Source organism: Arvicola amphibius, chromosome 11 (assembly GCF_903992535.2).
Source record: "Arvicola amphibius chromosome 11, mArvAmp1.2, whole genome shotgun sequence".
NCBI lineage: Eukaryota > Metazoa > Chordata > Mammalia > Rodentia > Cricetidae > Arvicola > Arvicola amphibius.
Window position 1 is genome coordinate 108,659,400 of NC_052057.2, and position 23,625 is coordinate 108,683,024.

A 23,625-nucleotide genomic window follows, 5' to 3' on the forward strand; every position below is an offset into this window, starting at 1 on the left:
GGTGCTGAGGAATGGTGTGCTTAGGTGTGAACAGGAATGGTGGGCAGTCTCGGCAGCCCTGGGGGTCACCCATTTCTAAGTGGCTGCACAGCAATGATCAGTTTCTTCTCAAAGGAGGGAGCACTCTTGTCAGAGGAGGAAAGCAACAGCTCCATTGCTTCACTTCTATAAACTGAAAGGAGGTGATCCTTATCAATAAAATATGAAATCAAAACACACCAAGCTTGCTGACGGACCATGAAAGCTCAGACCTCAGTCTGTTTCTCATTGCTGTTCTGGATTAAAATCTTGCAGAGTTTCTATTTAAAGATGCCCAACAGAAACTTATATCTATAAGATATTGGACTTTTGAGAAATATGGTAATAAAGAATTCAGCAGAAATTCCTGACTGCATACTCATTGTGGGGCAGGGGCAGGGGCAGGCAAGTGAGCCTCAAAGTGTCAATTGTCTAGGTGATTCCAGCTCTGGAATTACAATCACACATCAGGTTTTTTGTTTGTTTGTTTGTTTGGTGTGTGTGTGTGTGTGTGTGTGTGTGTGTGTGTGTGTTTGCGAGAGAGAGAGAGAGAGAGAGAGAGAGAGAGAGAGAGACAGAGAGAGACAGAAAGACATACAGGCAGGCAGAGATAGCAAAGTCAGGTTCTTATTGTTATTCTGGACTGGTCCCACGAGGGGCAGTGGTCCCACAAAGGGAAGCTGGTTCCATGAGGGGGCCACTGCTGGTCACCCAAGGCCTCGGCAGGGTAATGGCAGGTTCACCTTGGTGGGTGGGAGACAGAGACAGATAAGCCATGCAGACAGAGAGTTTGGGTATAGAGTTTATTTAGTGGGTTATGGAGGGGAAAGGGAAGAGAAAGGGGAGAAGGGGGAAGAAGAGAGAGAGGGGGGGGAGAAGGTAGGGGAAGAGAGAGGCAGCAGTTACCTCTTCAGAAGAGGTACAGAAAAGAGAGAGAGGGCAGGCTGGAGGAGGCAGGAGGTCTGGTTACCTCAGTGGAGGGGGGGGGGGGGGCTGGGAGTGGGCGGGGCTTGTCTCCTAAAGGGACAGGATACCCAGGTGATCATAACACTTATGCTGGTAAGACAATAAGACAAGCTCTTTGCTGGTTGAGTTCTCCTGCTAGTATAGATGCATACCTCTTAAAAATATTTCTGCTTCATGGGCTTCCCATAGAGACCATGCTACTTATGTGAGGGGAATGCCGCAATGCTTGATCTGACCTGGGGATGTTTCTCGGGGATTGAGACTACTAATGCAACTAGAGAGTGACAGGACGTAGAAGATAATTGGACAAAATTTCATTACCTAATTATTACAGGACGCATCCAGGGCTGGAGATAACTAGCCAGCAGGCAGTTAGAAAGAGTGCCCGTCATAGACTGGGGACGTGATGTACACAAGCATGAGCACATAAGTTTGGATCCCCAGACCCGCATAAAAGCTGGAGCGAAAGCTTCCATATCTGTAATCTCAGAGCCACTACACGGAAGTGGGAGGCAGACAGTCTACAGAAACTGGTGTGTTCCGTAGGCGTGAGGAAAGCAAGGCTAGACAACCAAAGTTGTCCTCTGACTTCCACACATGCATTGTGGAACCCCACCCTTGCCCATGCACACAGATGCATCACACACACACACATGAGCGAGAGAGAGAGAGAGAGAGAGAGAGAGAGAGAGAGAGAGAGAGAGAGAGAGAGAGAGAGAGAGAGAGAGAGAGAGAGAGAGGTTAGAGATCTGGTCACATCACAGAGTTTCCTTCCTTCTCGCTTGTCTGAGAAAAATCTGCAAGGGAAATAGTAACTCTCTTCAAATTTCCCATTCTTAGCCACATTCTCACCAAGAAATTTATTCCAGGGAAGCCAAGCCCACATCACCATGATCCCAACATCCAGTCCTCTAAAACGACATTGGCTGATTCTTTAATTTTCCTCAGTGGATTGAATTTTCTACAAACTGTTATCATTTCCCCCTCACCGAAATAGCGGTGATTACTGAATAACTACTGAAAATGTGTCAAAGTGCTTAAGGAAACAGAAGAAAAATTGCCATTTCAAGATAAGTCACAGTCTTTATAATGTCCTTTGCTGATTGGTTTGTTAAGGTTGTAGTGTCCTTTTTCTGTTGCTGTAACAAAATACCCTAGAAAAACAATATAACAAGCAAGACAGACTCATTTGGGCTCATGTTTTCAAAGGTCTGAGTCTGCAGTCCTTTGGCCTCCTCTCCTGGACGTGATTCAGGATAATATGTGTATCTGGCTGTACGAGTGTGTGGATGGGGCTGACCATCCTTAGCTGGGAAGCAGATAGGAAAAAGGGGGGCAGGGGTTAAGGTCTCCTTCAAGGTCACATCCTTGATGACACAGCCTCTTCTAGGTTCTACCTCCTAATGCTTCTGTAGCTCCCCAACCTTATAGAGACTGCCACCCAGCCCTTTCATACATAGGGCTTGGAAAACATTCAATAGCTGAGCTACTGTGCTTGCTTGATGACAACTTAATTGCCTTCTCTTCAAGGACTAAGGACCATCATGGGTAAAAACCATGTCAGACCAGCAGAGATACAGTTCTAACTCCCAGCTGAATGGAAAGTGAGGACAGTCTTGGGCCAGTGGGATGATGGTTCAGTAAGTAAAGGTGCCCGCCAGTTCAGTCCTTGAGTTCAATGACCTGAGTTCAATCCTTGAGAGCTAACATGGAAAGAGAGCGCCAACTTGCCCTCTCACCCACGCCACGGCACGAGTGTGCCCATACACTTATGCAACATAAATAAATGAAATATAACTTAAGATTAAAAAAGAAAATGTGGGCAGTCTTAACTATATAGTTGAAATGATGACTAGTGAGTGAATAAGCACTTGTGTAATTAATCTTGGCAATTACATGTTAATATGTTGATTAATGTTCTGGTTCTTCAAGGACATATTTGACTTCTGGTTTAAGGGTCCAGAATAGTTTGTATGAGTGTGTCTTGGCCCCACAAACAACTTTTCTTACTACACATCTATCAATCTGATGTCCATTTATAGAGAAGTGACCAGATGTTATGAAGTCTAAAACCTCTTTGTCTTGTCTGCCCCTATCTGTGAAATGGGATACATCTTAGAGTACCTACAAAGAGTATCATTGGAGCGTATATTAGTTATCTGTTGCTGTCTCATAAACCAGCTCAAGGCTGAGTAGATTAAAACAATACCTGTTAGTGGTCACAAGTCTGTGGGTCAACTGGGTGGTTTTTCTGGTTTGAGCCAGGATTGCCAAACACTAGGCTAGTACAACACTTATGACTGGCAGCTGGGGTGGGTGCTGGTTAGTCTAGAATAGCTTTCCTCATGTGTTGGTGATTTGGAGCATCTACTGGGGGATAGATGGGCCACGTTTATTTCATTCTCCAGTGTCCTAAGGTTTCTATTGCTGTGAAGAGACACCATGACTACAATGATTCTTATAAAGGAAAATGATTAATTAATTGGGGCTTGCTTACTGGTTCAGAGGTTTAGTCCATTATCATCATGGTGGGAAGCATGGCGGAGTGCAGGTAGACATGGTGCTTGAGGAGGAGCTAAGAGTTCTACGTCTGGATTGGTAGACAGCAGGAAGAGGAAGAGACACTGGGTCTGGCTTGAGCATCTGAAACCTCAAAAGGCCCAGGGATAGGCAACCTGTGTCTGTGTTTGCAGATCTTTCTAATGCCTGTTGATTATAACTAAAATGCTTTGTCCTTCCAGACTGCCAATGTGGTGTATTAGGAAAGGGTAATCTCGTTCTATCTTTTATTGTTCCCATACCCATCAGGTTTCCTCAGGGTCCATTCAAGAGAGTGTGAAAGACCGGGTGATTGACTCAAGACTCCAGCTCTTTATCACCAAGCCAGGACTCTACACATGTATAGCTACCAACAAGCACGGAGAGAAGTTCAGTACGGCAAAGGCTGCGGCCACAGTCAGTATAGTAGGTAGGTGCTATGTGCTTGCACTGCTCCAGAGAAGGCACAGAAGGCATGCCACAAAATCCGGGTGGATGCTGGGGATCCAAACTCAGGTCCTCAGGTTGGCATAGCAACCACTTTTACTCCCGGAGTCACCTTCCTATCTCCAGTAAATACTCGCTTAATATCCACACACAGAAATGTTCGCAGACCCAACCAATTGATGAGTAAGACGGGCTTACTCAGGGTAGGATTGGGATTGCTGGAAGAGGAGCTTAGAAAGAAACACGATTCTTAGCGTATGACAGCCTCTTTTACCTCCCCAGTCTCCTCAAGGCTAATTCTTTGTTCGTTTTGACACTCTTGAGTGATGGAGGCATAGACATTGACTTGGCTGTATTAAAAATTAAATCTCAACATTCTTGCTCAGATGGCAGATACCAGTTTGTAGGACCTTATTTCTCTCTTTCTTTCCTTTCCTTTTACGCCCTTTTTTCCTTCCATCTCCTTGTCTCCTCCCAGTCCCTATCCACAAGTTGTCCCTCCCTCCCTCTGCTTCTGTCTCCCTCCTTTCCTCTCCTTCCCCTCCCTTCCTTGTCCCCATCTCCCTTTCTGAGTTCCTTCCTTCCATCCTTCCTTCCTTTCCTCCCTTCTGCCTTTTAACACCTCCTCCCCATCTGGATTAAGCAAACTTCCCAAGGCTCTCAGAAACATGGGGGAGATATTTAACATGGCTGAGTCAATTTCTATATGGCTGTTTCTTGAAGGCGGTTTTTTCTCTCTCTCTCTCTCTCTCTCTCTCTCTCTCTCTCTCTCTCTCTCTCTGTGTGTGTGTGTGTGTGTGTGTGTGTGTTCGCTTTCCTGTGTTATCTAAGTGACAGCAAGACTTGCAGGTATTTTCATGAGAAACAGCTGACACATCGGTTTCTAGGTTAGCTACATTGTATTATGAAGGGTTATTTTTAAAAGTTAAATATCCAAAAGACTTCTAGGCACATTTGTGGAATTCCTAGAGGTGGAAATAATCCTTGTATCAGGAAATGCCAGGCATGTCAGACTCATAACAGGCCTACTGTTCAAGGACTAGTCGAAAGGTACTTGGCCTGACATGTAAGGCCAGCACTGGGGGACTCAGGGCCAGCTCCTGGGGCCTGCTGTTTCTTATTACAGCCTATTCCTTTGATCTTCCCTGATGGAGAACTTTCCAACAATGCCTATGATTTTCAATCTGAAATAAATAAAGGCCAAAGAGTATAAGTAGCAGTAGACAAGGCTGGACCTTGGGGACATGCCCACAAAGGCAAGAAATAGGCTCCCCCTACCATCTTCTCAGAGGATTTGTCTGTCTATAGGGCCTTAGGTCACTGCATCAGTTAAATGGTATCATTTCATCTCGGCAATGACAAGACGCAAATTCAATTCAATATGCTAAAGAGAACAATAAAATGATCACCACTTATACTGCACTTTGCTGTTTATAACGGGCTTTATATGCATTTATTAAATATGATGAGTGTGGCCCATTCTGTGGGGCAGAAAAAAAACAAAAACTGATTAACAACGGATCTTGCTTTCCAAGGATGGCCATGGTGAAAGGAAGTTTTCCAGCTATGGGCATGCTGGCACAGAGCCTGTTCTGTCCCACAAACACTGACTGCACAACAGGAGAGCAAGAGAGGTTGAAGGGAGAGAGGTCATTTGGGTGGACATGGCTATGAGATGGATAGGTTGAAGTGTGTCCAAAAGCCAGTTAACCTCTGTGCTGGAGAACAGAAGGAGATAGCAAGTAACAAGACAAATTTGAAATGTGAAGTGTAGCCAGCTTCTGAAGAGCCTGGATTGGGTCAGTCCATCCCTCCATAAATGAGAGGTCATTTCTTCATTATAGAGGAAGAAGCAGGTGCTATGGCCAGATACACCCTTCAGCAAATCAACATGTAGGAAGTGATGGGAGGTTGGCCGGCATGCCCCGCTGGAGACTCCTCAATGAGCCTAGAAAAGACATGCTATCTAGAATACAGTGGCAATGGCAGGTACTGAGAAAAGAGGAGGGGATACCAGAATAAAATTGAGGCTTTCAAGTGCTCAAACGTGGCACTAAAGTCGGAGAATTAGTTAATATACGCTTGAGATTTCAATATATTCTGTTGAAAGGATGAGCACATTTACATAGCGATAGTTCAGGCACATAAACTGATGTGATTTAGCATAGCTTTTTCCTCCACTTGACAGAAGATAAATATTATTGTTGCCAGTCTACAGAGAGTCCCAATTATGCAAATTCTTGCTGCTTTAGTGATAATTCCTTGTTAGAGTTCCCCCTTCTTCCATCTCCCCTTATATGGCAAAGAAGAAAGGGGTTTGCACTTCAATGGTGCTCTCTAATCCTTTGAATCTAGAGATCTGAAGCTGGAAAAGTTGTGATTTCATCTCTTAGCTGGGTTAGAACCCAAAAGGCTTCCCTGGATGACTTACTGCCTGTGGGAACTTTTTAGAGAGTTATAGCTCTTGGCAGCTCAGGCAAATCCATCATCAAATCCCTACACAGAGTCTGCTCTGTAGCCTTAACTGTGAGGTCACCCTGTCTACCTCCTCTGAGACCTGAAGGCAAGCCTGCTGACTCCTCAGCTGCCCGTGTCCTCCGTGGGCCCGAAACCACCTCTGCATCTTTGTAAGGTGTGCACAATCAAAGCGCGATTTAAACTTCCTCACTCGGTCTGTTGTCCGTGTGCTCACGTCATGCTGTTCTGTTGACACTGGTGCCATCTTCCCACGTCAGGGCAGGAGACCCTTCTGCTGTGCTTTGTTTTTAGAATTCCAAATGAGAAGTTGCAAGCAAAGCTCTTTGTTTGGCGTTTATCTGACTAGCTATTTGGTATACAGAAATTAGGCTCCACAATCTACAAAACTGCGTATTCAAATTCTGCACCTCTTTACCTTCTTCTTGTCCACCACAGACCAGCTGGGAGGACCCGTACCCCTAGCATGGTAATCTTTAATCTTTAGAGTTTGTTCATACAGATACCAAGATGGTTGCAGAGACGGCACTGTGAGCAATAAGAAAAAAAGCTAGGAAAACAGTTGTTCCTACCCCACAAAAAAAGTACATTCATTCCACGGCCTGATCTTGCAGAAACAACCAAGGCCCCTGAGCACAACTGGCTCATGTATTACAGAGTAGCAGCATCTCTCCATCCCTGTCCTAACCAGCAAGCACCAGATCCAATTCTACTAACAATGAAATATACCAATGGAGAGATGAATAGTCCTAACAAGTAATGATATCTTCTTTTAAAAATTAAACAATTATGATTATTTGTGTGGGGGGTGTGGTGTGTATGGGGGTGTGGGTGCTCATGCCCTGGCATGTGAAGAGGTCATAAGACAACTCTGTGAACTCGGTTCTATATTTCTGCCTTCATGTGCATTCTGGAGCTTGAACTCAGGTCGCCAGTGCAGGATGCGCTTCTACCCACTGAACCACCTAGCCCTCCCAGTGGACTCATCTTGTGTCACAGCACTCCATAAGTTACGAGAGAGCCAACGTAGGATGCAGTGTCCGGGGGTAAAGGATAAGGATGAGCAGCAATGAAAGACCAGAGGAAAACACAGTGGGACAGGGAACGGAATACGGGAAGGATGCCTAGCTAGGCAGGCAGCAGCAGAGAAAGAAGGGTTTTCGAACTGCTGTCGCAGCAGAGCTGAATGCAGCGAATCGTCAGTCACCTCCGTAGGGTCAATAGCCATCAAGACTGGTGATACCAGGGTTGACTTAACTAGTCAATGGGTCTGACAGTAGGTTGTGGAAGTCACTTTAGGGTTGGGAAGAACTTGGTCTCTACGAGTAAGACTTGAAACTATCCTGGAAAGCGTGGTCCATGGGAACTGGAAAAGGACCATCGAGGTGGAGCACAAAGCATCTGGAAGGGCTTCCTCTATAACCCAGCAAGCTTGAATGGCTCATAAATTCAAGAGGACACAGTTAGGTGACAAAATCCCAAGATGACAATGTGCAGTCGGCGTGCTGAAATGTGCAGCCAGTGTATTGAAATCTAGACTTGACGTGCACACAGAGGAAACTCTTTTCTCCAGTCACCGGGGACCAAGAAATGATACTTTCTAAAATCTTTTCCCTTGAGGAAGCAAATTCATTCCAAACTTTTAAGCGATTCTATAACTCTTAGGTGATGTGTAAGAGTTAAATACAGCAGTCTACTCTAGTTTAAACATCCAGTCTTATTGTCCACTTTGACAGTCTTCTGCTTCATTCCATCCACTGATAAGCAACCATTTTTTTTTTCAGGAACTTGGGGAACAGGAGAAATATGGCCTGCTGCTGTTGTGCACCTAGCTCCCCTTCCTCCTCTGTTTTAAGTCCTTTATATCAAAGAAGAGGACTTCTAGGGAAAGAGTAAATGGCTTTTCTGAATAGACATTCAGTCCTCTCCACGCTGCTTCCTCCAGTTTCACCAACTAGTAATGATACAACTAGCGAATAGAAACCACGTCCCAATGCCAGTAATGCCTCTTAATATCTACCATCTATCTATTCATATCTACCATCTACCTATCATCCATCCATCCATCTATCCATCTATCTATCTATCTATCCATCCATCCATCCATCCATCCATCTACCTATCTATCATCTATCTATCTATCTATCTATCTATCTATCTATCTATCTATCTATCATCTACACTATCATCCATCCATCTATCTATCTATCTATCTATCTATCTATCTATCTATCTATCTATCTATCTATCTATCTATCTATCATCTATCTATCTCTTCTATTTTTCTATCTGCCTGTCTACCTTATCTATTAACTTAATCGCAGAATTTCATGAAATGGGTATTTTCTTTCATGTGTGACTGGTGGTGCCCATGGCAGCTACCATCTGAAATGATTCCAGCTCCTGGGGACAGTACTGCCTTAATCTCCCCCAATTCCACCTGTTACTGTAGCCTCTAGCTTCCCAATAGAAGCAGAGAACTTCCCAGAACCTTTGGTTTTAGTGGTTAAACTGTAAGTTGAGCGTGTACTGACTTGCTCTGTTCTTTCTCTTTGTCTGTGGTTTCCTATGGACACTTCCTCTCCTGTTACCAGAGTGGAGGTAAGAACTCATTATTATTCCAATGTTTCATGTCACTTGTGGTTTTGATTTAACATAACAATGATTTGTCTACTGAGCACTATAAATTTTTGAACATTTCTCATGTCTAAAGCTGTTTCATATTTCTATAAAATGATAAAAAAATACAATGTCAACTGAGTATTTACTGTGTGTCAGATGCTCTATGTAAGTTATTGTATACTCAAGATATCCCCATCACATAGGGACCATGATTGTCTCCGTTTTCAGAAAAGAAACCAATTAACTCTTTGCTCTGAAAGCTCACTCAGGTAGAGATGAGGCAGTTTGAAATGCAGCTCAAGACTGACTCCAAAAGTCGTCTTCTTGTATTTTTCCAAGAGATAATAAATATCAACTTTAGAAGTTTAATCTATAGTGTTTTATATTAAATTGATTTTCATTTAAACTCTATATGGCAACCAAGCATAAAAGTTCATGCGTCTAATTCCAACCCTCCAAAGGCTGAGTCAGGAGGATCAGATGTTTAAGACCAGGCTGGACTGCATAGTGTGTTTGAAGCTGGCCAGGCTACATAGTGAATTTGAGGTCAATCTGTACTACATGATACTTTGTCTCAACAAGCAAATGAAAGAAAAAAAACCAATTAAGCAAGTTACCAGGTGTGGTGGTGTCTACTTGTCAGACACTGAAGGCTAAAGCAGAAGTATCGGAGTTCAAAACCAGCCTTGGCTTAATGAAACCCTGTTTTGGAAAACCAAAAACCAAACAGGCGAATAAACAAACCAAAAAAGCTTTCAAAATGCCACAGTGTGAAATAAGTACAAATGACTAATTTATAATAACAACAACGACCATTGTAGTTAGTGTTATGGGACCCGTTCTCATTTTAACATTGCAGGGACTTTAGGGAGAGGTGTTTTTATTCATACTTTTCCATACAGGGACCCAGATGCTAGACTACAGGGGTCACAAAATGCTAGGCCTCCGTCAACATTTGGACAGACAGAATCCAGAACTCAGGCTCAAAACCACTGCACAGCAGTGTCTTGGCAAGGAGACTAGAAAGTGAGAAGAATGTAATACTCTAGACACTAGCTTGAATTCCAGGGAGTATAATAACTCAACACACAATAAAATGTGGTTCCTCCTAAATTTCATCTCTGCTTATACAGCCTCAACATTCTGCTGTGAGGTGAATTGTTAGCTATTAAGTGGTTCTCCCAGTTCATAGAGGTGGTATACTGCTTCCTAAGAGCTTGACAGTGAAGCCTAGGATATCTACCTATCTACTGCAGGAAGGGACATATGAAGTAAGCACGATAGGAGTTGAAATACAAGCCATTTAGCAATGAAGACACACGTGACCCCTTTTGTTCCCATGCCTGTTAACATAACTGCCCTTCATGCCTTTTTAAAACCAAGTACTCTATTGTTGGAAATACATTGGAAATGGACACACAAAACCAACTTTACTCTCTCATGTCCCTGGAGGTTTGTATTTTCCTGCATATAGAGATTAATTGTATGATAACGTAATAGTGGAATCATAGATTCCAAGGGCTTAAAGAGTAGACATAGGTCATCTCCATAGAAGTGAATTCAAATAAAGAAGTTCAAGCATGTTAGTAGATAAATAGATGCTAGAGAAAGAATAATTTCCAGCTGGATGTGGTAATGATACAGGTCATCCCAAGCCTCAGAAGACTGGGACAGAAGAGGGTAAAGTTTTGAGGCCAGCTTAGGCAAAGTGAGACCACGTTTCAAAAGCAAAAGAAACTTCTCCATCCACTTTTCTCTTGTGATAATGTAAATATTCTCAGACTCTGCTGATAGTAAGATATTTATTGCTGGTTTTATGAATTCTAACTTAGAAATTTTTGTTAGTCTTAAATTGGTTGTATCTATAGATACAAAATCCACTTTTAGAAATCTATTCTAAGGAAATAATAAGACTTATGAACACTAGGCATACTGTTTGCACTCATGAATATAACATATAAACATTATATGTATCTACTGATAAAGGAAATTGATTAGAAGCTCTGTTTTTTTTAAGGCACAGGCAAGGTTTATAGCATGTTATGAGGCAAAAATGTAAGATGCAAAAATGTATTTACAGTTCATTTCTGATATTTCTGTGTATAAAAAATATATAACCTCTTATACACAAATATGTAATATATGAGATATCTGTCTATGGTACTATTATAAATCATTTTTAGTTTATAAATATATTTATTTTATTTGATCTTTGAGAATTTCATATGATTTATATTTTTTAATCATATTCTATCTCTGTTTCCCAATCCCTGTTAAATCGCCCCCTCTTACCCACCCAACCTCATGTTCTTTTTCTCTTTTAACTTCTGGAAAAGACAAAATCAGTTTTCCCCATTTTTATGGTTTTTTAATAAAAAGAGATTCTTCTTTATGCTCTAGTACATTTTGTGTAGAAAACAGTTCTCAGCTTTTGCTCACAGGAAGCACGAGAGGTCATGTCCTCCTCACTGAGGACATTGCGCTTGGCAGTTCAGCAAAGTGACATCTGATCGCTACGCTACAGCGGAGGTTGGCTAACATTCTCTATAAAGGGTCAGATATTAATATATTCACTCAGTGAGCCATAAAGACATTGTTAAAACTGCTTGGCCTGGTGGTTTAGCCCAAAGCACCCGTGGAAAGTGGGTAAGCAGGTACAATTGTCTTTTTTTTAAAAAAAGAAATAAATAAAACTTCATTTGTGGACATACATTTGATGCGCATGTAGTTTTCACGTGGCATCAAATATTCTTTTTAGTTTTCACAACCACTTAAATATAGGTGTTATTCATAACTCTCCAGAGAAAATAAAAAGTCTCTAAAGCAAAAGCATAAACTTTAAAATAAGAAGGCTATGACCTCAGTCACATAGAGGAACAAGTTGAAGAGACCTTTCATAGGATATGGTGACCAGAGTTAATAACAATGTAGAGAATTCTTTTTAAAAGATCTCTAAACAGACTTGAATTTTTCTCACCACAAATGGTAATATGCATCTGAGATAATATATGTGTTAACAAATCCGACTTAGCCATTCTATGATATATGTAAATTTTTAAGTATCATACAAAACTTCTGTCAATTGTATTAGTTAAAAAGAAAATTTTTCTTAAACAAAAGATGGAAAAAAATGCCATTTTTATGCTACTTTGAAAAAAGAGTGCCCCTCATGGTGCATATATGTGAACATTTAAATTGGTTTTAAGAACATGTACTCATAAGTAGTCATAACTGACCTCATTCCCAGGTTTTAAAATATTATCAAAAATCATTAGGCCTTTTGTTGAATCTTGGTATTTCTTTAAGAGTGGAGTCTGACAGGTCTTGAGTTATACGTGCTGGCCTCAGCCTTAGCAAAGGAATGAATCACTGACAGACAAAAGGCAGCGCTTTGAAGACAGAGAATGGCTGGGAACCTCCTTCCGCATCACCTTTGTCGGGGAAATGCGGCAGTTGCTATGTAAGGGGAGATCCGAGGAGAGGGATGGCTATCGAGTTTACCTCCACTACAGGAGCGTGTGTCATAAACCAAACAGGACATAGCTGGCCCTCTGCATATGCCCTTGGACAAAGTTCAAAGGAAAGAGATGCTCCCTCCTTCACAGAAACAGGAAGGTAGTCCTTCGGAATGTGATTCAGACTTGTTTTGGAAGAGAGGAAAGGGGAGAAGAATCGCATGAATGTTCCGTTTGACTTCAGGACGGTCCTTTATAAGAGATAGCGAGGGAGGAATCTAGGACCAAATACCTGTTCTTGCCCCTGCAGAAGGTGTGCAGCCAGGTCTGCAGTAAGGAGGTAATACAGGAATGGGTATCATGTGCAAGACTAACTCCTGGATTGAAGAGCTGGTTTACCGGAACAGTCCAAAATAGTCGGCCTTCTGTAAAGGGAGCTCTGTGACCTCTGTCCCACTGTTCAAAGGAGTTACAGAACCAGATGCCCGCAAGACAGGAACTATGTGTCAGGAACTATGTTAGAGACACCCAGTGTGAAAGCCAACAGAAAACACGGGGTAGAGGGTTTCTATTCACCTCAACTCCCAGTTCTTGCTGGGAGCACCATTCAGGGTTTTTATTAGTATTACTTAATCATAGATTTAGAAAGTCCTTGGACTAAATAATTCAATTTGCATCAATTTCTGATATCTAAAATTAGATAGCTATGTAAAATTTGAGTTTTATAAACATCTTTAAAAAGGGGGGGGGGGGTTAAAATACCAAAACTGTGACTAGACAGTTCACTGGTTTTTAGGAGGTGATCTCTAGATATATATCTTTCTATGCATTAATATGTATATATACAGAGTGAATATTTGTATGCTTGGGTTGTGAAGGTGATCAAGCATATGTACGCTAGCAAAAGTTTTCAAAACCTGTTCAACTCTCTTCTTCTGCTCTTCTATTCTTTGATTACTAATTCCTTATTTCTGAGACCATTTTTATTAGTTTTCTGCAGGGTCTTTTCTTTTTCCAAAAAGACATGTTTTGTTTGTGCAATTAAAGGGAAATCACCAATGTGTATTATATTTTGATGTTCATGGAAAAACATAAGTTAGCTCCATTCAGTAGTTAGCAATATGTGAGACTGTTGGCAAACCAGGATGCGGCTCCTTCTGGTTATTGGTTGTTAGTCTGTTTTGCTGAGCTACAGTAACCACGACTTTTTTTTTTAAATGCCACCACAAATTGGCTTTCCTAAGTGGGTTATTTTCTGATTCAAGGCTTTTTATTTTAAATATCCCCTATGAACTAATTGGCATAATAATGGTTTTGCTGGCCAATTATTCAGTGACCAATCCAAACTAAAACTATCTTATGAAACATGGTTTTATTTGGATGCATTGTGTCTTGTTCTAATGAGTTTGTTTCAAAGACCTGACAGTGTTAATTTATACAGTATGGACTTTTTAAGTTCAAATAGTGTTCCCTAAGCATTTAGAAGTTCACAAACTTCAGTCTGCTGAATTTGTTTACTCTAAATCTTTTATAGACTGGTAATAAAAGTTAAGTCTTAATAGTAAATATCTACAATTAATAGCATGCATTTAATGAGAAATATTATTGAAGTTTTCCATCCTGTCAGTGATTGAGATCTCATGGAAACCATAAGAATACAGAAGCCCATGATGGTGCCTACACATGATAAATATTCAATAATTGTCAGTGAGTCTATGGGTTATTATTGTCCCAGTAAAGAAGTGGCATAGCCAAAATGGGAATGTACTAAACATTTTGGGTACTTAGGTACGGTAACATAGATTGTTCTTAAAACTGCTGATACTTTTTCCACGGGAACAATTAATATGTTTTCTCATCTGTTATCTACCACAAAGGATTTTTTTCTTGTATTTTATCAATTTGTGTGCAAATCAGTATGTGAGCTGATTGGAGCAAGAACAATCATTCTGTGTATAATATAAATAACAAAACTGCCCGAATTCATGCAGTTCTCGACCGTTACCAAAGCTTTCCACAGCTTGTGGTATCTAGAAGTGAGACTATTGCTCCTAGGAATGGGGAGAATATTCAGATGAAACATTTCAACACATTTGCCAGGACAGTCTCTCCCTATTTCTGTGATGCAGATGTGAGGGGTGGCGGAGGCAGAATGGATGCCAAGAAATTGCATCTGACGGGTTACGCTGCTCGTCACTTCTTTCAGTAAATCACAGAAAGACAGCAAAGGCTACTGTGCCCAGTACAGAGGGGAGGTGTGTGATGCAGTCCTGGCCAAAGATGCCCTGGTCTTTTTCAACACCTCCTACTCGGACCCTGAGGAGACCCAAGAGCTGCTGATCCACACTGCGTGGAATGAGCTGAAGACTGTGAGCCCACTCTGCCGGCCGGCTGCCGAGGCTCTGTTGTGTAACCATCTCTTCCAAGAGTGCAACCCTGGCATGGTACCTACTCCCATGCCCATTTGCAGGTAAAACTTTGAAAATGCGTAAAAAAATTTCATCCTTTGTATGCCAACCATTTGCAAAAGAAGACATTGCAAAAGAAGACATTGTCATGAACAGTAGGCACCTTCATGGTACACATACGTGTATGCGGGAAAAACATTCACAGACAGAAAATTAACAAGTGGCAAAATTTCCCACTCATGCGAAGAAAGTAATTAAAAAGGCAAAATTTCTCTCATGTAAAGCATTGATGGCAATCTATGATACAGATACTCTGCATTTGCAGAAAATATTAGTCTCAATCAAAAAGTGGCTTGTACACCACAAAAAGAGCCCTGTGATGTACGTGTGCATAGGCACACACACAAATTTTTTCCTTGATAGGGATGTAGGACATGTGTTGTAGTGTGTGTGTGTGTGTGTGTGTGTGTGTGTGTGTGCGCGCGCATGCTACACAAACTTGGCCTGCACCCAAGCCCTTACGGATTTTCATTATTTTCCCTCTTAAATTATTTTCTCCTCTTATTACCAGCCCTAACAACCTTAATTTGGAATTAGCCAGGGTTTTCTTGATGCAATTTGTCCTAGGAAGTCCAAAAAGAAATGTTATCTTCCAAATCCCAGTTAGTTCAACTAGCTTTTCTTCAGCTCTTCTACACTTTCCACAGCCTGCCCGGGCTTACCAGCCTCACACTGTCTCTAATTGGGCATCTCAGGTGGAAGCCTTTAGACCATCAGGGCAGAACTCTGCTCTCCAGGGAAGGGGTGGCCGAGGAACCCAGGGTGCTCCTGAAAACCATTGCTGGTGCTGTTGTTCTCTTCCGGGGAGCAGAGCAAGCAGGTTCAGGCCCATCAGGCCTGAGGTGATGCCATGTCCCGTAGTTCACATACTCTTTAAACTATCAACCTTGCTTCTGTATCTTTGTTTTTTTTTAAAGGTTACTGATTTAATTTTATGTGTATGAATGTTTTGTTCTGCATGCATGTATGTGCACATGTAAGTGATATTGGATCCCCCGGAACTACAGTTACAGATGACTGTGAGCCAACATATGACTGCTGGGAATTGAACCTGGGTCTTCTGCAATGGCAACAAGTGCTCTAGAACTCTGAACTATCTCTCCAGCCCCTGTACCTTATTGTTAATATGAACTTCAAGTGACAATATATCAGGGACTCTTATCAAATTCATTCTAAATTTAAGGGGAAAAAAACCTAAACAAGATAGTATTTTGTCTCATAGCACAGTATACTACATTTTTAATGCCTATATTTTATAATGCTTTGCATTAGTTAAGTCACAAAGAGTCATTTAAAAATGCTTTTGTAAGCAGACACCACGATGGGACGCTGTTTCAAAAATACAAAATTTAAGCCTCACTGCAAATTTTCCTTTAACTCGCCGTGGTTCATCAGGTCTTGCTTGCCCTTCTACATTTCAGAGAGTACTGCTTGGCTGTGAAGGAGCTGTTCTGTGCAAAGGAATGGCTGGCGATGGAAGGAACGACCCACAGAGGACTCTACCGCTCAGGGATGCATCTCCTCCCGGTGCCAGACTGCAGCAGGCTTCCCAGCATGCACCGGGATCCCATGGCCTGCACAAGACTGCCCTATTTAGGTAACATGGAATTCCCTCCAGACTTTGGAAGTTAAGGCAAATTTACTGTTTAGAGTCAAGTAAGGTGTGTCCTCAAAGCTCCTAATATTTTCAGGCTTTCTAGGCTGTTCTAATGTTTTTCGCTTTGCCATCTCCACACGTGTTAACAGCAGAATCCTAATACTATCCTAATCACATAGGTTAGCATAAAGATTAATTTCATTTGTTTTCAAATAAACCGAAGGGCACTTTTAACTGCTGCTTGGATCTTGCTTTATTTCACAGGGGTGCGGAGTGTAACATTTTCAGGGATGTATGGGAAAACGGCTAAGAAACATCTCATAGTTTGTCAGAGGAATGGCGTAAAGGAACAAATAATCCTCTTTCTTAGCCAACGATGCAGATTTTTTTAAGCATGCAGAAAACAAGCCACATGTTTGGAAACACTGACCTCACAAAACCACACCGAGCGACTGCATGGTGCTTTATGAGTTTCGTTTGTAAGGACGATGCTACCCTAATGGCTGGTTTCGTTTCAAAGATGCGCTCTTCACGTTTGAATGCTTTTCTGTCACTCATTTAAACGCTGGCAGGGAAAGTCGCATTTCTTAGCGGTAGCTCAAGGATCTAGGAGATACCTCAAATGCTTACTTAAAACCAATTTTTATCCTTTCCCCCTCAGATTATAAAAAAGAAAACATAACAAGTAAGTAATTCCGTTTGTGCCTCTGAAATCTTCTGTGTCTGTAAGTGGATTCGTGCATGTATTATTTACATTACACTCCCCGATCTCCAGAACAGAATGTACTGAGCGTCATCAGCTCCCCTCCCTACCCCACCCTCACACACAGTGGCGGGCTCATCCCTTGCCTCAGCTAGAACGTGATTCTTAGCGAAGGGAGCAAATACTATCTCCTTCCTCAAGATGGTTGGCCTTTTTTATACCTCAGATGTCTGAAAAATCAGTCAAGTTTAACCGAAGATTTTGGATTCTGCAGCAACAATTTCATGCTATGTAATTATTTTTGGATAGAAACAAATACTATTTTTCTCTATTGAGTTGTTTTGTGATCTTCATTTGTAACAAGTCTTTCTTTTGGGGGGACTAGGTGAACATTTTAAAAATTTTTTCTTAGTCTTCTTTTAGTCCTTGAATTTTTATACACAAATTCTATATTAATTACAGAACATTTTGTCATTTGAGCCAAGGGGGGAAATGAAAAGGCAATAAATCTTCCATAATCCTACTTTTCATAATATTTCGTTTTAATTCTAAAATTAACCACTCTACTAGTAACAAAGAGGAAGCTCTTAGGATGTCACTGGAATCTCCCTTTTCTTGCTGTGTTTATTTATTAGTAGTTCTTTGGGACTTTCGTGTGACACATTTTGATCGTGTTCATTCATTTAACCCACTCCTCTACTCAACTCTTCCCTGCCCTCCCAAAAATCAAACCTTCAAGACCAATGTGGGCCATTGTTTCTATCTGAAGACTCAGAAAAATTCGATCCTTCTTAGAAGGGGCTCAAATATAGTGTGGTTTTTGGTGGTGATGGGGAACAAACCCATGACCAACTCGATGTCAGACAAGCTTTCTACATCTGAGATGCATCCTGGATTGTCTTAGATGTGATCTCTTTCTGTAGCTCACGCTGGCCTCCGGCTTTCTGGCTTTGATTCTTCCCCAGCTGCAAATGTTGGCACCAGGCACTGGCTCAGGGTGACTCCTCATCTGCCCTACACACTGGCTTCAGTGGGAAAACTTTAAAAAGTGTAGCTGCCCGGGTTCCCCACATACACATTCTGGAGCATTTGGTGTGGAGTGCAATCTAGGATTTGAGCTTCCTCTTACATTTTTTAAATTGATACATAAAACTGGACATATTTGAGGAGTATTTTGTGATGGTTTGATTTCCTGTACTAGCATTCAAATCCAGATAATCCTGTCTCCTCATCTACCTATTTATCATTTTTTTTGAGGTAAAACACCTCAAAACCCTTTCTTAATTTCCCTGTAATATAGAATGCTATCTTCTGACTGTGGAATAGGACAAGAATTAGCTTTTGTTTGATCGTTTGGTTTTTATGGTTGCATTGCTTTAGGATAGCCACCTTTTAGTATAGTGTTCACAAAGCTAAGCAAAATAATTTTGAAAGGGTCATCAGGAGGGCCAGCAAGACAGCTCAAAGGGTAAAGGCACTTGCTGCCAACCCTGATGGATCAGTCCCCAGGACCCAAATGCAGGAAAGAAAGAACTGCTACAAGTTAAGATACTCAGCAGCACAAACTAGCTACAGATGTTAATTTCTTGACTTTAGAAAACAATTGTATGAGTTATTTTTTATATACATTTGAGAAAATCAGCTCCAGCTCTTGTAAAAAGATAATTTTCTCTGGACATAGGTGGGGAATGTCTGTGCTCTCTGAGTTAAAAGCAAGTAGTCTTCTCTGCTAACTTAATTCTAGCAAGGAAAGTGTCCTGATTACACACACCAACTTGTGTTCGATGGGAATGTTTTAAACCTTCAAATATTCCTCTTTTCATGATTTATTTTTTTAAAAAAGATCTTATTACATGTATTTACTTAGCCTGTGTGTGCATGCGTGTGCGTATACGCACAGGCCAGAGGACAGCGTGTGAGAGTCAGTTCCACCATATGGGTCCTGAGGATCAAGCTCAGCTCATCTGGCTCGGTGGTAAATGCCTGTACACACTGAGCCATCCTGCAGGCCCTGCTTTATGGCTTCTCAGTAAATCCCAAATATCATTACTAGCTCACTTTGAGGCACAATTTAAAAACTTTTAAAGTTCTTCTTTCTCTTTGCTTTAGTTTTTTTTCTTGCTCAACATGGGAGCAGAGTTTCAGCAGTCTCTGGGGTTGTTTTACGTTAACATCATCTTTTGCTGAAGTGAAATATCTCCCTGAATATGCCATGACTTTGCCATATTTACATTACTCTGCACTAAACAGACTGTTTGTCTCTTCTGTGGGATTCCACATGCCTTCCAGGCACGCTCGGCAGTGCGCCTGCCTTCTATTTCAAAGCCTCTGTAGAAACGAAATGCAATCTGGCTTACTCCGGTAACAGAGAGCTACATCTCTCTCATCCCCTGTCCCTTCCAACTCTATTCTCACCATTTCTGCACCTAGAGAATCTGCGTAGCCCAATTCTGGCAAACTGATTTAGTGTGGTCGTACACAGTCTCTCGTGAGTCCCCCAACAACCCTATGGAAGTAGGTACTGTGAACACATTCCGTTCTACATACTAGTCAATGTGAGGAATAGATCAGCTGACTCCCCTCACCCTCCACCCTCCCCTGGTCCAATGTAGCATTGGGGTTAAGTCAGTATTCAGGCCCACTCTGTCTGATGCTGGTTCTACCATCAGACTCCTCCCCTTCCATGACCTACATAGAGTAGGGGTTAAACCAGTATTCAAGCCCTAATCTGCCTGATTCTGGCTCCATTATCAGAGTCTAATTTTTCAATTGTTACAACTGATGGTTTTCTATTACTCCCCCCGCCGTTTTTGTTTTTTTGTTTTGTTTTGTTTTTTTATTTCCAAGACCTGACATGAAAAATTTCCCTGGGCCGGGTGGTGGTGGCACACGCCTTTAATCCCAGCATGCCGGAGGCAGAGGCAGGCGGATCTCTGTGAGTTCGAGGCCAGCCTGGTCTATAAGAGCTAGTTCCAGGACAGGCTCTAAAGCTTCAGAGAAACCCTGTCTCGAAAAACCAAAAAAAAAAAAAAAAAAAAAAAAAAAAAGTTTGCCTGGCTGTTCTGATATCTTTGCTCTACAGGAGATGCTATTCTGGGGAAGCTCCTCCCATCAGCCAAAACATTTCTGATCCTAAACCACTAAACCATCCAGACAACTTGACAATCCTCTTAGCAGCATTTCAATAAATGCATGCTTTGCTTCTAAAATTCAGTTTCCATCATGGTCAGGTGCTACTTTGGCCACAGATGAAGTCAGAGAGCGAGGGAAGGAGAGAGAGAGTTATGTAATGAACTAATATTTTAATCAATCATTTGAAATGTTTGTTGGGCCCATCTTGTGGGGATGAGAAAGCTAGAAATTCACAGAATCAGAGTTGGAAGTGATGTTAGGGGTTCTCTCAAGTGATTCCTCTCCCGGGGGAGAACATCCTCTGCATTGTCTCTGCAGACATTCCCTCTCCCAACTCAAACCCACCCAGCATTAACTATAAAAATTCCCATCTGCAGCAATGTGACTGTCAGGCTCACTTCGGGAGAAGTCCAACAGCTTGGTTCTGACCCAGTAGATGTATTTCTTCCTTGGAAAACATTATCTTCCCACCCTCATTCCACTCAACTGTCATGATGCCCCCTATGCAGCCACCTACAGTAGCCATGCTGACTTTGGCCTATTAGCATACAGTAACAAAGCACAGTAGAAGGAGAAGCTTGTAAGCCACAGGAATCTGTTTCTCGAAGTTCTGGAAGTTGGCTATCCAGGATTAAGGCATGGACATTTTGGTGTCAGGTGACAATACTTATTACTGCCTTATACATAGCTTCAGATGTCACTGTCTTCCCACAGGGGAAAGATAAATATGCAAAGTTTGTTAGCCAAAAATTAAGGATAAAGCGGAAATATAATGGAAATCTGACTTGGTCATTTGGTCCAAAGAGGTAGCTGACAGAGCTCTGGAGAATACCTGAACAACTTGTTCTGCTGAGCAGCAATCAAAGAATCATAATAGAACTATCCAGAAAGGAAGGGATGTTTGCAACCATACAGAACAACTGGTGAAGCTATGCCAATTCTTGTGTTTTAAAAATAAATCTTTCAGAGTGATCATGGAGTTTTAAAACACACGTCATTAAAATTTACTTTCTAATACTTTAGTGTGTGTTTGCATGTGTGTGGGTTGGGTGGGTGAGTGGATGGTTTGTGTGTGTCTATGTTCACATGTGTGTGTGGGTAGATGCACCCATGTGGACATATGTGGAGATTAGACATTGATGTGTTCACCACTATCCATATCGTTTTTTGAGACAGGAACTTTTACTGAACCAGGTGCTCACTTAATGGTTAGATGGGCCAGCCATCAACTCTGGGACCCCGCTGTCGGTGCTCCCCTCCGCAGTCCTGGGGTTACAAGTTCATGTCACCACACTCAGCTTTTCACTGGTTTCTGGAGATTCAAAGACTCATCCTCATTCTTGTGTAGCAAAGGTTTTATCTACCGAACCAATTTTCTGATATTTTTTGAGAGGAAAAAATTACCCATATACTTCCTGATTATATCATATCAACTTTAGAAGTTATATCACATTATCTCGTGTGTTATATGCAATATGAGTAGCTCTATAAAATCCACATATAAAAATAACATTAATCTGTATCTTTTAGTAATGATTCCTTACTGGATTTAGAATGAGGCGTTTGCTGACTTCTGTAAGGTTTCCTTTGGATTGAGAAAAACTGGTGGTGACTGTGGACCGGTGTTAGACCCTAAGCCCACCACGGCTGTGTCTTGATAAGCCAAGCTGTCACCAGTCCCGTACAGATGTCTATTGCTGTACTGAGTGTTTTCCTGTACCATGTGCCTTCCTAAAGTCACAGCAGTGACCAAGCTTGACCTCTACAGTTCAAAGCCACTTGCTTAGCCATCAGTGGGCAGCGGTTTTCACTATGTCCCCTCCTCCAAAAGAAGTCATACATAAACACCCCTTACAACCTACACTTTCATGAATGCTGTGTTTCGAATGGCCCTGGGCACCTCTTGTACTAAAGGTTTTCTTTTGTTCAGCCAGCAGTGGTGAGCTGCCCCCACTCCAATCTAAGTAGGCGGATGGAGGCACTTCTTACAGCCACCGCTTTAAGAATGCCCCTTTCTAAATGTCTTTGGTTCCTGTTGAAATACAGTTTTCTTTGGTGTTTTTGGTTTTTTATATTACTATCTTCCTGCTTGTGAAACCTGTATTCTCTTACTGTACTGGGATCAGTCAGCAACTGCTCACTCTGGCATGGCACTTCTGAAGCTCTGTCATAGTTGGCGTGTGCCCTTTGCTTTCAAACTAATGTTTCTGGGTTATATACTAGCACTGGAACTTCCGTAATGGATTAAACGTGTGTTCTCTAGATGGGACATATTGCGATAACTGGAATTTTAACTCTCTCGTCTCCCAAGCGTGTTTGTCATTACACAATGGTATTTAAAAGTAATTTCTTGCTTATGGTTCTACTCCTCAGGCATATTTTTATTCATATTTGGTAACTACTGTATTCCTATCATTTTCTCTAAGATTTTGAAATGTGACTACATAATTACATACTATTTTGTTTTTATTGATCTTTGAGTCTGTCGAGACAACCCTTCTTAATTGCTACCTTTGTGGCTTTCTTGTCTTTTTCCAATTAAAATTCCACTCATCCAACTATGTTGTAAATATTTAAAAGACTTGAACTTGACTCATCTCTGTCATTTGGAGTGTGTGTAGTCTCACTTAGTAACTTCTGCTTGCACATGGGTATTGTTGTGTCCCTGTTTTCCTTTTGTTCTCAAGAGTTACTGTTGCTTGTCTAAGGTCTCACATTCCATTCATTCTCTTCCTCACGTGTAACAGAAGCCGAGAAAACCATGAGTTCATCAGTGACTGCAATTTTAGGCTAATTTCATACATGCCATTAAGACTTTTGTTTTCTAGCTATGGCTACCTCTAACTTTTTAACCAGAAAAGCCATAGATCTCTCTTTTTCTTCATCGTCCTGTTGGATTCTATTTAATCTCTCACTATATGCATTTTGGGCGAGAGAACAGAGCTGTGCATTTATGCTTTTGATATTTATTGAGGTTTATCTTTGTGACCTAATGGCAGCCACATCTGTCGGTCTTCCCCAGATGTTTGAAGAAAAGATCTTCTCTTTAGGCTACAAAGCTGATTCTTAGCTGTCAGGACTGGTTTTGGTTATGCATACAATATTCTGTTTCCATGGTTTTTGTCTTCACTCACTCTGCAAAGAAGATTTCAAGGTATTCATAAGGCTTTTTAACTACATCCACCATGACCTTGCAAGCAGGGC

The 23,625-nt window shown here is 41.6% G+C and overlaps 1 protein-coding gene across 7 annotated transcripts in view; it reads left to right on the forward strand.

Moving 5' to 3' along the window:
- Musk (muscle associated receptor tyrosine kinase) overlaps window positions 1–23,625 on the forward strand; it is a 75,747-nt gene that overhangs the window by 47,069 nt on the left and 5,053 nt on the right. For 2 of the 7 annotated variants that reach the window (XM_038347843.1, XM_038347845.1), the window contains 5 exons: window positions 3,793–3,952; window positions 9,039–9,045; window positions 14,728–14,991; window positions 16,411–16,586; window positions 17,248–17,271. In XM_038347843.1, the coding sequence (XP_038203771.1) occupies window positions 3,793–3,952; window positions 9,039–9,045; window positions 14,728–14,991; window positions 16,411–16,586; window positions 17,248–17,271 (631 nt within the window). Of the gene's footprint in view, window positions 1–3,792; window positions 3,953–5,236; window positions 5,266–5,618; window positions 5,634–9,038; window positions 9,046–14,718; window positions 14,992–16,410; window positions 16,587–17,247; window positions 17,272–23,625 lie in introns of all 7 variants that reach the window. The other 5 variants (XM_038347844.1, XM_038347846.1, XM_038347847.1 and 2 more) reach the window with 3 other exon arrangements.